We start from the raw sequence: 17,145 nt of genomic DNA on the forward strand, positions 1-17,145 counted from the left end.
CACTCGCACACATGCACATATCCATCCACACATACAGACACAAGCAGACATATTTAAAGACCTTATGTCCGCTTGTGTCTGTATGTGTGGATGGATATGTGCATGTGTGCGAGTGTATACCTGTCCTTTTTTCCCCCTAAGGTAAGTCTTTCCGCTCCCGGGATTGGAATGACTCCTTACCCTCTCCCTTAAAACCCACTTCCTTTCGTCTTCCCCTCTCCTTCCCTCTTTCCTGATGAGGCAACAGTTTGTTGCGAAAGCTTGAATTTTGTGTGTATGTTTGTGTTTGTTTGTGTGTCTATCGACCTGCCAGCGCTTTCGGTCGGTAAGTCACCTCATCTTTGTTTTTATATATAATTTTTCCCACGTGGAATGTTTCCTTCTATTATATAGAAGTATGTTAACATTCACACAAATACGTTTCCTACACTTTTTCATAAATAGCTTTAAGGTTACAGCTTTGTAGCACATTGTTTATATAAGAACAGAAGCAGAATAGTAACTTTGTGAACAACTGAAGGATATAAACTGTCAGATGACACTTACTTGTAAAAATCTCCACATAACACTCCTGGTACTGGGAGTGATTTCAGAGCTGATGGTTGGAAACTTTTTGGTTTCAGAGGAGCCCCCTTAAACAAAATTACCAAATGTTACACTTGATATGAGACAATGATTATTTAATGCAAGACAAAGAAAGAACACACAGAGGTGAGAGTTAATTTACAACATCTGCAAAATAAATTATAGAACTCTAAGCATATTTATTTGTGAAGTTACAAATCTTGGGTGCTTCAGCAACAGATGTAAATTTTTATTTTTATTTCTATTTCTTGCACAATGGAGGACTGTGTTAATTCTCTGTGAGCGAACAGAGATTAGATTGGATTAGATTAGTTTTTCGTTTCATAGATCCATGCTGAGGAGATCCTCGTGGATGTGGAACATGTCAACTTTTTTTTTATTTTTATTTTTCTTTTTTTTTTTAGCTGAAATAACAATACTAATAGTATGAATATACACAATACATCATTTGTTTCTATTAAAAAATTCGTCAATGGAGTAGAAGGAGTTGGCCACTAGTAAGTCTTTCAGGCTCCTTTTAAATTGATCTTTATTTGTAACTAAATTTTTTATGTTTGCTGGCAAATTATTGAAGATGAGTGTTCCTGAGTAGTGGACCCCCTTTTGAACTGAAGTAAGTGCTTTTAAGTCTTTGTGCAGATCATTTTTGTTCCTGGTATTGTATGTATGAACTGAGCTGTTTGTTGGAAAAAGAGATATATTATTTAGGGCAAATTTCATTAAGGAGTAAATATACTGAGAGGCAGTGGTTAGTATACCCAGTTCTTTGAAGAGGTTTCTACACGACGACCGTGAATTTACTCCATAAATAATACATATTACACGCTTTTGGACTCTGAAAACTTTTGTTTGACTTGAAGAGTTACCCCAAAATATTATACCATATGACATTATGGAATGAAAGTAGGCAAAGTATGCAAGCTTTTTCATTTTTATGTTACCTATGTCTGCTAACACTCGAATTGCAAATACAGATTTGTTAAGGCGTTTCTGCAGTTCTGTGGTGTGCTCCTCCCAACTGAATTTATTATCAAGTTGTAATCCCAGGAATTTAAGACTGTCAACCTCTTCTATCTGCTCTTCTTCATACTTTATGCATAACTGGGTGGAAACCTCTTACAGGTTCTGAATTGCATGTAGTGAGTCTTTTCAAAGTTTAATTTCAATGAGTTGGCTTTAAACCATTTATTAATATCCATGAAAATATCATTAGCAGATCTTTCTAGAACTACACTCGACATACTATTTACTGCAATACTTGTGTCATCTGCAAACAAAATGAGCTCTGCTTCTGGCAGTGTAACTGATGAGAGATCATTAATGTACACAAGCAAGAAAAAGCAATGGCCCTAAGATGGATCCTTGTGGGACACCACATGTAATTTCTTCCCATTCTGATGATGACTGATGACTTAATTCACTAGTCCCTTGTACTGACACCCTTTGTTTCCTGTTAGCTAGGTATGACTTGAACCATTTTGCAGCACTGCCTGTGACACCACAGAATTCTAATTTATTTAAAAGGATGTTGTGGTTCACACAATCAAATGCCTTTGACAAATCAAAGAAAATACCTCCTGCTTGTAATTTGTTATTTAATGAATTAAGCACATTTTCACTGTAGGTGTAAATAGCCTTCTCGATATCAGAACCCTTCAGAAATCCAAACTGTGTTCTTGATAACATGTTATTTGTGGTCAGATGGTTGAGAAGCTGCCTGTACATTACATTTTCTAAAATTTTTGAGAATGCTGGCAAAAGTGAAATCGGTCTGTAGTTTGATGGTATCTCTTTATCCCCTTTCTTGAATAGAGGCTTAACATCTGCATATTTTAGCCAGTCAGGAAATGTCCCAGTTATAATTGACTGGTTACACAAGTAACTTAGAATTGTACTAAACTCACAAGACCATGCCTTAATTAACTTTGTTGATATTTCATCGTAACCACTAGAATGCTTTGTTTTCAAATATTTTATTATGGAAGTTATTTCTTTTGGTGAAGTGAGTGACATATTCATGTAGCTGAAGCTATTTGTAAAGGCTAGTTTCGAATATTCAAGGGCATTATTTACTGATCCTGACAATCCCAATAGTTGTTAAGTTCTTGGCGACTTCTACTTATTGCTCTTCACTGTTACTCCTACTTATTGCTCTTCACTTCCACTGACTGATGCTCTAACTGAACAGCACCAAAATTGAATAGAATGAATTCAATTAAGGAAGACAATGGTTTGGCATCCAATGGATAAATTAATTAGAGATGCAGCAAAAACTCAGATAAACCAAGGACGAGCAAATAATACGGTGCAATCTTTTCAAAGGAAGCATCCTGGTATAAGGCATCTCAGCCCAGGGAAACCGTGGAAAACCTCAATCTTGATGTGTGGACAAATATTTGAATGCAATTCTAGTGACTTAAGTATGCATCACCTCACTCATTCAAGAGTAATGGGGAGGAAAAGTACACCAAGTCATTATATGAATTCTGAATAGCAGCCTAGTAACTTTGAAAGCCCTCAAGAGAGCATGGAACTGGACTTTGGCTACCAGTCATAGCACCAGCCACTAGAGTTAGCTTCGCCTGCTGCAGCACTGTACACTAGTCTGGTGGCCAATTAGAGCTTGTGGCTGCCCTATAAGTTCCACTACAGCACGACCTGGGATTCAGTAGTGTATTAGCTTCACTATTGTCTCACTGTGCAGACTGTTGGTTCTTTGTCTCCCCTTTCATAACATCTCAGGTTTTATCTCTCTGGATTATTCATTGGACTTTTTAGCTGTAGTGCTGTCTCCACATGTCCGTTTTCTTACTGATTGTCTTTTCTGTCCATTCTGTCACTAAATTTTGACGGACTCAGATGTGTGAGCTCAATCTCATCACTTTTTCTTCTGAGTCATTGGCAACATTCAGTCAAATCTCAGTCACAATAATTGGTGACAAGGTAGGAGGTTGACAAAGTACCATGGAACAAAAGTTAGTGAAACTTTTGGAACAGCAACAGCTGCCACTGGAGCAGCACTGCAACAGCAGTTTCACCAACAACAATGATAACACCAGCAGCAAAATGAGTTCCTTCATCTAGAAATTCAGCTTCTGAAGGATCAACTGCATATACAGCTTACAACCCAAAACAGGTAGTGATCACTTCTGACCCACAGAGAGGTCCATCTATGTTTCTGCCATTTAATGATGAGAGGACTGGGACACATATTTACAGCAGCTGCAACAGTACTTCACTGCCTTTCATATCAGATATAATAGTCTCCAACGGTCACTCTTCCTTGCTTGGCCTTCTCCACCGCAGTTTTTTAAGAACTTGGCTCCTCTCTCAAATTCTGTCACCTTCAAAATCTGAGGAATGTGTATGTTAATTTCAAATTATTATCCGTAAAGATTCCATGTGGGTGCATTAGGACTCAAATTTCATCAGAACCATAAATAATCCAATCAGTTGTATCATTCCTGGGTGACTGATTTACAAGGATTATGTCGCTTGCGTTAATGTAGCATGTAAACCCTCACACAGACACTTCAATCAGAGACGTAGTTGTCCAACTGGCTCCTGATCTGGAGTACGTGTATCAGCCCTTATATTGAACCACCATCATGGGAAGATATTTTGACAATTGCACACTTTTCAAAATTGCGCTGGCAGCAAATGAGAAACTCATGGCCTGACGGCCAATAGCATTGGTCCAGATGCTACATTGCACCCAAAAAACTTGGAATACTTGTAAACCAGTTCCTCGCGTTGACATTTAATAATACCATGTATCAATGTTGCCTTGAACAGCCAGTCGTATCATGTAAGCATATGCTGTGGAAACTTCTGTCTTGCCCAGACTGCTCCATAACGCACCCACATGCTGAGTGTCTGGATCAATAGGCACACTGCTCCCGTTATGGAAAAGATGGGTGTGTCTGATAAATCTGTCATAGACAGCCACGATGATCAAATCCATTTCCCTGGATGCATCGAAGGACAATAGCCAGGCGATTCTTTCACTAATAAGCAATTTATAAACCTCGAAAGAAGATTTCTGTTTCCAGTTGAAAGAAGAGGCAACATGTACTTTGGTAACCCTCCAAATGTAAGCTCATCTAGGTTCTCCAGAGCTATCCCCACCATCCAGTATGTGGGTAGCATATGGTGACAGTTCAGTTTTCATCACCCCAGCCTACAAGGAAGTTGTATGGCTGATAATGCTATTTGTTTTTGATAGTAGTAAACCAGCCAGAAACATCTTCAGTCTGTGTGCCTTCTCACTGTTTGGATTCAGGTCATATCTAATAGGGTTCCCTTCCAGGAACTTCATGTCCTCTGCACCCCATTCACACCTATGTTGGAACTTGGTCTGGGATATGTCATAGATTTACAGGCTCATATCCCCTTGAAATCAGACGTGGTGTCCTATTTCCATCAAGTATGGTCCATTTTGGCCTCCATAAGACAACCATTAAGAGGGAGCTTTATAAAATCCAAGGGGCTGGGTTGCCTGGACTACTTTAAACAAGCACTTGGACCACACCACTGGTGGCAGTAAAGAAATCAAATGGTTCCCCCTCCAGGCATGTGGAAACTTTAAATCAAAAGTCAATGCCCAGGCACAAGTAGAAAAATACCCTATACCTCGTCCAGAAGACCACCTCACAAAGATTGTCGAAAAGACTATTTTTCTAAGATCGATCTTGCTGACACATATTTACAAATACAACCACATAAAGTCACAGAACATCAGAGTTATTGATGTTTTGAAATTTTAAAATCACTATTTCTCAAAACCTATTTGACTTAACGGCCTGAAATTTTTACCATTTTATTTCATTCCTTATAAGCTTTAAAAATATATGCCATTTGACCAAATTCATAAAAATGCTAAATTTTTCTAAAACAAAACTTTTCTAAATTATTAAAATTTCAAAACTGCACATTTCTTTGTGTTGAAAGAAAAAAGTATGTCAGTCATACAGTATTTGTTAATGTGTGTGCCAATATTCATGATGGTATTCTAAAAGGAACATATCAAAATAAATTTTATTTAACTGCAATTTGATTTCTTAACTGTGTGGCAAATACGGATGGTTTACAGGCTGGTTTATAGAGACAGTGATGGCAAGCTTGTATATAATCAAAAAAGATTAAATTTAAAAACCTAAGAGAAGTGTACAAACATTTCAAATGAAACTACCTGCAGGTCCAAATTGGATTCTCAAGAACTGCGTAATTTAGGGCAAAAAATTGTATTATATGCGGACTTAGTGCAACACATACTTTTTGCACTTGGACAGCAAATCAAAATGTGAAATTGATGATAGTTGGAGCAAACTTGAGCAACATTACCATAGTGGGATATGGAGGCTCATACGAACATTTCTTGTCCAATGGAGGTTCATATGAACATTTCTTGTCCAAAATTGCGTGCAAACCACCAAATACTACACAGTCCAGAAAAGAATGTGATTACTGCCCTAAGTAAATTGCTTTTAAAGATGCCTTAATTTCTGTGCTTGAAGAGGAAATGATAGGAAACATAACTTGCAAGCAGTGGATTACTGTTGATCACTGTATGTTTCAAAATGTAACAAAATCAACAGAGGAATTTGAGAAAGATTTATGTGCGCAACTAACAAAACTTTGTTGCAAAAGTGAAAATCTTTTTTCTTTCTTTCCGTGAAAATGTGAAATCAGACCAAGAATTTTACTGGAATAAATCCATAACCACACTGCATCCATGTGTTGTTTATTATCAGAGAAAAAAATCAAAATTAGGAAAACAGTATTCTTACCTAGTTGAAACTTGATTTTCTTTCCAGTTTGGGGATCCTTTTTTTTCTTGGGGGGGGGGGGGGGGGTAGAATTGATAAGAAATAATTATACCAGCGATGGAGCACAATGCAAGACTTGAAAAAACTTTTCTAACTTATTATCTTGAAGATGCTGACATAATTAGAAAGAATTAGCACAGTAAAAAGGTCTGCAGCCCAAGCTATTCTGAAAGATTGACCCCCTTTCCATTGTTTGAGTGGGGTAATATAAATATCTTATTTATTTCACATGCCAAATGACTAGCAGCAGAGGAATGGAGATTGGCAAAAAGATACTGTGAAATCATAGCAATCACATGGACTCAGAAATATCATGCATTTATTCCCATGAGGAATCCCAGAGAAGTAACAGTTGTTTTGATTTTGAAGATTTTGATGTTCATAAAATGCAGGTGAGTACAATTGCAGATGGAATGCCATTTAAACAGATTACAGGATTTGTTACTTGTGTTTATGAGAAGAATTGGTGGATAGCTTGTGAGATATCAGAAGATGAAACACAAGAAGTAAACCCAGAATGAGATTTTCACTCTGCAGCAGAGTGTGCGCTGATATGAAACTTCCTGGAAGATTAAAACTGTGTGCCGGACCGAGACTCGAACTCGGGAGCTTTGCCTTTCGTGGGCAAGTGCTCTACCAACTGAGCTACCCAAGCACGACTCACGCCCCGTCCTCACAGCTTTACTTCTGCCAGTACTTCGTCTCCTACTTTCCAAACTTTACAGAAGCTCTCCTGCGAACCTTGCAGAACTAGCACTCCCCAAAAGAAAGGATATGGCGGAGACATGGCTTAGCCACAGCCTAGGGGATGTTTCCAGAATGATATTTTCACTCTGCAGCGAAGTGTGCGCTGATGTGAAACTTCCTGGCAGATTAAAACTGTGTGCTGGACTGAGACTCGAACTCGGGACCTTTGCCTTTCACGGGCAAGCAAGTGCTCTACCAACTGAGCTACCCAAGAACGACTCACGCCCCGTCGCAGGACAGATCATATCTCAGAGATGAGCTGCAGCTTAAAACTGAACCTTGTTGGTTGCAACAGAAAAGTTTCTGGAATTTCATTCAAAAATTTGTTGCTGTTGGCATTTTCTCAAACTGCAATGACAGACTGATCAAGAGTAGCTCAGACTACTTTGGGCGGGGGAGAATTTTTCAAAAATGTAACTGTGCCATTGTGAGATGAGGAGCACATCATTATTTCAATTTTGAAAGGCAGAGTCCTGTGCTACCACAACATGCAATAAGAATGTGTGTAACGGTTTCTGAAGAAACAAGAAGTATGTTAAAAGGCTACAAAGTGTTCACCAGCATAGCAAATAATACTGGCAACATGCTACAACTGTCAACAGCATTCTGTTCAACAACTGTCTCGAACAGTGGGGATATCTGTAGTAGTACAGTCCTGAGACTGGTTTGATGCAGCTCTCCGTGCTATTCTATCCTGTGCAAGCTTCTTCATCTCCTAGTACCTACTGCAACCAACATCCTTCTGAATCTGCTTAGTGTATTCACCTCTTGGTCTCCCTCTACGATTTTTACCCTCCACGCTGCCCTCCAACACTAAATTGGTGATCCCTTGATGCCTCAGTACATGTCCTACCAACCGGTCCCTTCTTCTAGTCAAGTTGTGCCATAAACTTTTCTTCTCCCCAATCCTATTCAATACTTCCTCATTAGTTATGTGATCTACCCATCTAATCTTCAGCACTCTTCTGTAGCACCACATTTCAAAAGCTTCTATTCTCTTCTTTTCCAAACTATTTATCGTTCATGTTTCACTTTCATACATGGCTACACTCCATACAAATACTTTCAGAAATGACTTCCTGCCACTTAAATCTATACTTGATGTTAACAAATTTCTCTTCTTCAGAAACGCTTCCCTTGCCATTGCCAGTCTACATTTTATATCCTCTCTACTTCGACCATCATCAGTTATTTTGCTCCCCAAATAGCAAAATTCCTTTACTACTTTAAGTGTCTCATTTCCTAATCTAATTCCCTCAGCATCACCCGGCTTAATTCGACTACATTCCATTATCCTCGTTTTGCTTTTGTTGATATTCATCTTATATCCTCCTTTCAAGACACTATCCATTCCGTTCAACTGCTCTTCCAAGTCCTTTGCTGTCTCTGACAGAATTACAATGTCATCGGCAAACCTCAAAGTTTTTATTTCTTCTCCATTGATTTTAATACCTACTCCAAATTTTTCTTTTGTTTCCTTCACTGCTTGCTCAATATACAGATTGAATAACATCGGGGAGAGACTACAACCCTGTCTCATTCCCTTCCCAACCACTGCTTCCCTTTCATGTCCCTCGACTCTTATAACTGCCATCTGGTTTCTGTACAAATTGTAAATAGCCTTTCGCTCCCTGTATTTTACCACTGCCACCTTCAGAATTTGAAAGAGAGTATTCCAGTCTACATTGTCAAAAGCTTTCTCTAAGTCTACAAATGCTAGAAACGTAGGTTTGCCCTTCCTTAATCTAGCTTCTAAGATAAGTCGTAGGGTCAATATTGCCTCACGTGTTCCAACATTTCTACGGAATCCAAACTGATCTTCCTCGAGGTCGGCTTCTACTAGTTTTTCCATTCGTCCGTAAAGAATTCGCGTTAGTATTTTGCAGCTGTGACTTATTAAACTGATAGTTCGGTAATTTTCACATCTGTCAACACCTGCTTCCTTTGGGATTGGAATTATTATATTCTTCTTGAAGTCTGAGGGTATTTCGCCTGTTTCATACATCTTGCTCACCAGATGGTAGAGTTTTGTCAGGACTGGCTCTCCCAAGGCCGTTAGTAGTTCCAATGGCATGTTGTCTACTCCGGGGGCCTTGTTTCGACTCAGGTCTTTCAGTGTTCTGTCAAACTCTTCACGCTGTATCGTATCTCCCATTTCATCTTCATCTACATCCTCTTCCATTTCCATAATATTGCCCTCAAGTACATCGCCCTTGTATAGACCCTCTATATACTCCTTCCACCTTTCTGCTTTCCCTTCTTTGCTTAGAACTGGGTTTCCATCTGAGCTCTTGATGTTCATACAAGTGGTTCTCTTATCTCCAAAGGTCTCTTTAATTTTCCTGTAGGCAGTATCTATCTTACCCCTAGTGATATAAGCCCCTACATGCTTACATTTGTCCTCTAGCCATCCCTGCTTAGCCATTTTGCACAACCTGTCGATCTCACTTTTGAGACGTTTGTATTCCTTTTTGCCTGCTTCATTTACTGCATTTTTATATTTTCTCCTTTCATCAATTAAATTCAATATTTCTTCTGTTACCCAAGGATTTCTACTAGCCCTTGTCTTTTTACCTACTTGATCCTCTGCTGTTTTCACTACTTCATTCCTCAAAGCTACCCATTCTTCTTCTACTGTATTTCTTTCTCCCATTCCTGTCAACTGTTCCCTTATGCTCTCCCTGAAAATCTGTACAACCTCTGGTTTAGTCAGTTTATCCAGATCCCATCTCCTTAAATTCCCACCTTTTTGCAGTTTCTTCAGTTTTAATCTACAGGTCATAACCAACAGATTGTGGTCAGAGTCCACATCTGCCCCTGAAAATGTCTTACAATTTAAAACCTGGTTCCTAAATCTCTGTCTTACCATCATATAATCTATCTGAAACCTGTCAGTATCTCCAGGCTTCTTCCATGTATAAAGCCTTCTTTTATGATTCTTGAACCAAGTGTTAGCTATCATTAAGTTGTGCTCTGTGCAAAATTCTACCAGGCAGCTTCCTCTTTCATTTCTTAGCCCCAATCCATATTCACCTACTACGTTTACTTCCCTCCCTTTTCCTACTACCGAATTCCAGTCACCCATGACTATTAAATTTTCGTCACCCTTCACAATCTGAATAATTTCTTTTATTTCATCATACATTTCTTCAATTTCTTCATCAACTGCAGAGCCAGTTGGCATATAAACTTGTACTACTGTAGTGGGCGTGGGCTTCGTATCTATCTTGGCCACAATAATGCATTCACTATGCTGTTTGTAGTAGCTTACCCGCATTCCTATTTTCCTATTCATTATTAAACCTACTCCTGCATTACCCGTATTTGATTTTGTGTTTATAACCCTGTAGTCACCTGACCAGAAATCTTGTTCCTCCTGCCACCGAACTTCACTAATTCCCAGTATATCTAACTTTAACCTATCCATTTCCCTTTTTAAATTTTCTAACCTACCTGCCCAATTAAGGGATCTGACATTCCACACTCCGATCCGTAGAACGCCAGTTTTCTTTCTCCTGATAACAACATCCTCTTGAGTAGTCCCAGCCCGGAGATCCGAATGGGGGACTATTTTACCTCCGGAATATTTTACCCAAGAGGACGCCATCATCATTTAATCATACAGTAAAGCTGCATGCCCTCGGGAAAAATTACGGCCGTAGTTTCCCCTTGCTTTCAGCCGTTCGCAGTACCAGCACAGCAAGGCCGTTTTGGTTAGTGTTACAAGGCCAGATCAGTCAATCTTTCAGACTGTTGCCCTTGCAACTACTGAAAAGGCTGCTGCCCCTCTTCAGGAACCACACGTTTGTCTGGCCTCTCAACAGATACCCCACTGTTGTGGTTGCACCTACGGTACGGCTATCTGTATCGCTGAGGCACGCAAGCCTCCCCACCAATGGCAAGGTCCATGGTTCATGGGGGGGTATGCAGCATTAATAAATCTGATTGTGAACAGTGACTGAACCCGTGTGTGTGTAACTTCAGGGCAGAACCAGAAACAAATCAAGCATTTTAAGTTTCATCAAAAAGGGTCAGGCCAAAAGGGAAAGAAACAAAAATCTGTCACTGGTCTGAGGAAAATTCCCATGAACTGCATCAATGACTGTTACAAAGTCAGAGAAGAACAAGTGCTAAGAATTACCTGCTATGTAAGTACCTGGTCCTATCATTTTTGACCATGGAAGGAGAGAGGTGCTGAGCAGTTGCAGTAACACTATAATACTGTTACACTCAAATGAAAGGCACATACCAAACATCTTGAGTTGCATGCTTCTCATCAAATAAACCATTTGAATTCCAGCAACACAGCACTTTCACATTGTGCACAAATCTTGCTGGAAGTGGTGCGACAACATTTCAGAGAAGAACTTCTGGACAAATGCAGTTCCTATGGATGCCAAATTACATTGCTGGCTATTAAAATTGCAAAACCAAAAAACATAGCAAATAATGAAATTTTACTTATTTAGGGTGTACAGTATAGCAGGAAGAATACATGACATTCCACATTCAGGAAGATCTTCGCAGCTTGGTGAAGTTCGTTAAAATGCATCAATCCACAACAATCCATGCCAATGTACTTGAGAACTGGCAAATACGATGAACTCTGATAACTCAACCATCATGCGACATTTGCAAGTAATGGGCAAGGTTCAAAAATTGGGTATGTGGATACTGCATGATCTAAGCCAAAAATCACAAAAATCGGCAGGTAACAATATGTGCATCTCTACTTCCTTGTCATCAAGTGGCTCATTAGCAACACTGGCCATTCCTATCCTGGATCACTACTGATGATGGGAAATAGTATCTTTATGCTAACATAAGGAAAAGAAAGGCATGGTTGAGTGAAAACCAAGCAACAATTCCCCATACAAAGATATGCGTGCATCCAAAAAAGAGAATGTTTTGTATCTGATGGAACAGTGACAGTGCAGTGTACTATGAATTGCTTCCCTGAGGTTTAACCATCACTGCTGACATTTACTGTCAACAACAACTGAGCCGTTTTGCAGATGCAGTCCAAGAACAATGACCAGGAAGATTGTGTGGAGTGATGCTACTCCACGATAATGCCCACCCCTTTTCTGCTAGACTGACAAAGAATAGCCGTAGCGTTTAAACTCTGAAAAGTGTTCCTGGAACCACTCTGTAGCAATTATGGATGTGTGGGGAGTTGCAGTGTTCTGCTGGAATTGGCCTAGTCCATCAGAATGCACAATGGACATGAATGGATGCAGGTGATCAGACAGGATGGGTACGTGTGTGTCACCTGTCACAGTCATATCTAGATGTATCAGGGGTCCCATATCACTATAACTGCATATGCCTCACAACATTACAGAGTCTCCACCATCTTGAATAGTCCCCTGATAACATGCAGGGTCCATGGATTCATAAGGTTGTCTCCATACTCGTACATGTCCAACTGCTCGATACAATTTGAAATGAGACTTGTCCGACCAGGCAACATGTTTCCAGTCATCAACAGTCCAACATTGGTGTTGACGGAACCAGACAAGGTGTAAAGTTTTGTGTCATGCACTCATCAAGGGTACATGAGTGGGCCTTCAGCTCCGAAAGCCCATATTGATTATGTTTCATTGAATAGTTCACACACTGACACTGATGGCCCAGCATTGAAATCTGCAGTGATTTACGGAAGGGTTGCGCTTCTGTCACATTGAATGATTCTCTTCAGTCACTGTTGGTCCTGCTCTTGCAGGATCTTTTTCCATACTCAGCGATGCCAGAGATTTGATGTTTTACAGGACTCCTGATATTCATGGTACACTCCTGAAAGGGTCATACAGGAAAATCCCCACTTCATTGCTACCTCAGAGGCGCTGTGTCTCATCACCCAGCCACAGACTACAAGACCATGTACAAACTCACTTAAATCTTGATAACCTGTCATTGTAGCACCAGTAATCAATCTAACAGATGCATCAGATCCTTGTTGTCTTATATTGGCATTGCCGACCGTAGCGCCGTATTCTGCCTGTTTACATATATTTGTATTTGAATATGTATGCCTATTCCAGTTTCTTGGCGCTTCAGTATATTCATATGAAGACAACATTCACTAAATAGTTTTCAGGCATTATGTCTATCTCCTACCACCGGTAGCATACTCAGTAAAAAAAAGAGAGAAGAGTTGTGTCGCCCTTTACCTGAAAGCTCCATATATAGTCTACAAGTGCCCCTGGTTTTTCTGAATTCACCTATCCATACCATAACAATATTTGGTACAAGTCCTTTTTTTGTTGTTCTGTTAACAAATCTGGTTGAAATGCTTTTAGCTTTCTTCGTCAGTGTAACAATTTTTGCTAATGACTAGGCTCCTCAGAACTCAAACAGCTTTGTGTAGTCACAAACCCTACCTCATATTATTCGTTATTTATTATTCCCCTATTCTTAAATGGTGTCACATAATACTGATTGTTATAATTACACATCAATTCTGCAAAATCTAAGGTTACTTTATACTCAATAAGCCAATCAATACTGAGCAATAACTGCAAATTGCCATTGGGCACTACTAAATGCGTTTGCATATATATATATATAAAATTCCCCAGTGGTAAAGGTAATCTTACTTCTTGTTTTATTTTTATTGTTTTAGAACCTGTAATACCAACAATGTACACACCTGTCACTGGAAGTATAAGATATACCATCTTGGGTCTTAACATTAATAATAATAACAACAACAACAATAATAATAATAACAAGAGCTTCAACTGCAAGATTATTAAAGTTACACAGTTTAAAGTAGGAGACCTTGTGTTGACTAAAAGTTATGAAAAGTCAAAATAAATCAACAAAGAAACAAAAAAATACTTCAGTATATACATTGGACCATTCGAGATCTTAGAGATACCACATTCAAATGCATACAGGTTAATTTATCCATGTGCCTTAAGCTATTTGGTTTAAGAAACATCACACAGCTGAAGCCTTATGTTTGAACCATTATCACACTCTGTGTGTACCATGTGTCTGGCAAGCACAAGGGCCCCAGCTAATGTAGTATCTGCTTCAACACTGTTATACACACATTAAAAAAAAAAGTTTTGCCTCACCCCAGTTTCCAGAACCCCTGAAGGCAGATGTTGACTGTGGATACTGTATCACAGACACAGTCCCTTTGACTGTTCAGAGATGTCACTAAACCTGCCCAAAGATGTAAACAACCATGCATGAGCAGCCCCTATTAGACGGGCGGAGTCCGACAGCCGATCAGTTCCACTCATTCCACCAGGAAGGAGGTACATGGCTTGTGTTGTCTGTAGTTCAACCATACCTAGATGGTCAATACCATGGTTCGATTGCATCCACATTGTTACTTTGTGCCAGAAAGGGCTCTCAACAAGGGCAGTATCCAAGCGTCTCGGAGTGAACCAAAGCGATGTTGTTCAGACATGGAGGAGATACAGAGAGACAGGAACTGTCAATGACATGCCTCGCTCAGGCCACTCAAGGGCTACTTCTGCAGTGGATGACCGCTGCCTACAGATCATGGCTTGGAGGAACACTGACAGCAGCGTCACCATGTTGAATAATGCTTTCGTGCAACCACAGGACGTCATGTTATGACTTGTGCGCGATAGGCTGCCTGACACGCAACTTCACTCCCGACATCCATGCCGAGGTCCACCTTTGCAACCATGACACCATGCAGAACAGTACAGATGGGCCCAACAACATGCCAAATGGACCGCTCAAGATTGGAATCACGTTCTCTTCACTGATGAGTGTCGTATATGCCTTCAACCAGACAATCGTCAGAGACGTGTTTCGAGGCAATCTGAACAGGCTGAATGCCTTAGATGCAATGTCCAGCAAGTGCAGCAAAGAGGAGGTTCCCTGCTGCTTTGGGGCAGTATGTGGCACCAATTTATGCGCTGGTGGTCATGAAAGGTGCCGTAATGGTTTTACGATATGTGAATGCCATGCTCCGACCGATCGTGCAACTATATCGACAGCATATTGGCAAGGCATTCGTATTCATGGATGACAATTCACGTCCCCATCATGCACATCTTGTGAATAACTTCCTTGAGGATAACGACACTGCTCGACTAGAGTGGCCAGTATGTTCTCCAGACATGAACCCTACTGAACATGCCTGGGATAGATTGAAAAGGGCTGTTTATAGATGACGTGATCCACAAACCACTCTGAGGGATCTACACCAAATTGTCGTTGAGGAGTGGGACAATCTGGACCAACAGTGCCTTGATGAACTTGTGGATAGTATGCCACTACGAATACAGTCATGCATCACTGCAGGACGACGTGCTACTGGGTATTACAGGTATCGGTGTGTACAGCAATCTGGACTCCACCTCTGAAGATCTCGCTGCATGGTGGTACAAAATACTATGTGTAGTTTTCATGAGCAATAAAATGGGCAGAAATGATGTTTATGTTGAACTCTATTCCAATTTTCTGTACAGGTTCTGGAACTCTCGGAACCGAGGTGATGCAAAACTTTTTTTGATGTATGTACATCGGTACTGCATTCACACACATATTTATACACATTTCCATTCTCTGGACCTATGCTGACTTTGATTATCTATTTGATTCATGATATTGATGTTTGATGATGTGAGGAACAATAATTTGCTTAATACACTTTGATGATTTTTCTGAGATTTAGTGTGATCAAACCTCAGGGGGGTACACTCTCTTTGTGTACCGTGTGTCTAGCAATCATAAAGGCCCCAGCTGATGTAGTATCTGCTTCAACATCTTTATACTTGGGAACTACATTCCTTATTTGCACCATTTACACTTAATTTCTAGTCACAAGTTTAAATTAGGTCTTGGTATATGAAGTGCTTCACTGATTTGAAAATAGAAGGCATAATCCACATCACTTCAGGCAGGGGGGTTACCTTCATAGTCTCAGGTGTTATTGAATTTAGCATATGTTACAATTCAGGAGTAAGTAAGAAACATAATTTTTTGTTTTCTCCAAGAAAATTCCTGCCCTGAAATACAGGTCTCCAAAGATGACACTGTAAACATCATTTTGAAGATGTGAATTTTGGAAATTTTTTTTAAATGCTGTATCTCTGTAACAGTTCTAGATATTTTATTAGAGGTTTTTTATTTGGAAGATAATTGCTTTATGATTACAATGGCATCCTCTGTTTGGACATATCTGTCAAAGTTCTTTAACTTTCGCCTTCTGAATTTTTTTTTTTTTATAATTTATAAAAAATTCCAAAAATACCAGTCCAGAAAAGTTAGAGTTTTTTTGTTTATTAGTACCATGTGATACTATATTGTCTGTAAAGGAGAACTTCCACGTTTAAGTTGAACAGGTTTTATTTTTAAAAAAAATCATTTTTTTTTCAACTTTCAAGGGTAATGTATGTCTTCACTGAAGCTGTTTCTTACTAATTTCTTTGTTACAATGTTTATTTCTATTGTCTTTGTTGTAGTTATTTCAAATGGCTCTGAGCACTATGGGACTAAACATCTGAGGTCATCATCCCCTAGAACTTAGAACTATTTAAACCTAACTAACCTAACGACTTCACACACACCCATACCCAAGGTAGGATTTGAACCTGCGACCACAGCAGTCGCGCGATTCTGGACTGAAGCACCTAGAACCGCTTGGCCACAGTGGCCAGCTGCAGTTATTTCTTTTCATTTTCATTGTTGCAGATATTTCTTACACTTTGCTGTAGTTTCTTGTCAGTTTCTTCGTAATGGTAGTTCATTGTAGGTTTCTGTATTGTAGTTGTTCAGTGCTAATTTGTTTACTGAAGAGGCTTCTAAGAAATCTGAGACCATCCAGTGAGTTATACGTTTTCGTGAGAAATTTGCCAGTTGACACAGTTGCAGTGTGTTTTGTGTAAAGGACTGTTTGAAATGTCTTCTGACTGGGGCCACAGGAGAGTGAAGTGTGCTGACTACCTGCAAACCCATAAAAGAGTGATACATAAGACAAACAAAAAAAAAA

At 39.6% G+C, this 17,145-nt stretch overlaps 1 protein-coding gene across 2 annotated transcripts in view; it reads right to left on the minus strand.

Annotated features, from left to right (window-relative positions):
* The window catches only part of LOC124789278 (Hermansky-Pudlak syndrome 1 protein homolog), a 151,409-nt gene that overhangs the window by 30,325 nt on the left and 103,939 nt on the right, over positions 1-17,145 (minus strand). For both annotated transcript variants that reach the window (XM_047256594.1, XM_047256586.1), the window contains one exon: positions 547-632. In XM_047256594.1, coding sequence (XP_047112550.1) covers positions 547-632 — 86 coding nt within the window. The remainder of the gene's footprint in view (positions 1-546; positions 633-17,145) is intronic.

The sequence above is a fragment of the Schistocerca piceifrons genome, chromosome 1 (genome assembly GCF_021461385.2).
Source record: "Schistocerca piceifrons isolate TAMUIC-IGC-003096 chromosome 1, iqSchPice1.1, whole genome shotgun sequence".
In the NCBI taxonomy this organism is placed as follows: Eukaryota; Metazoa; Arthropoda; class Insecta; order Orthoptera; family Acrididae; genus Schistocerca; species Schistocerca piceifrons.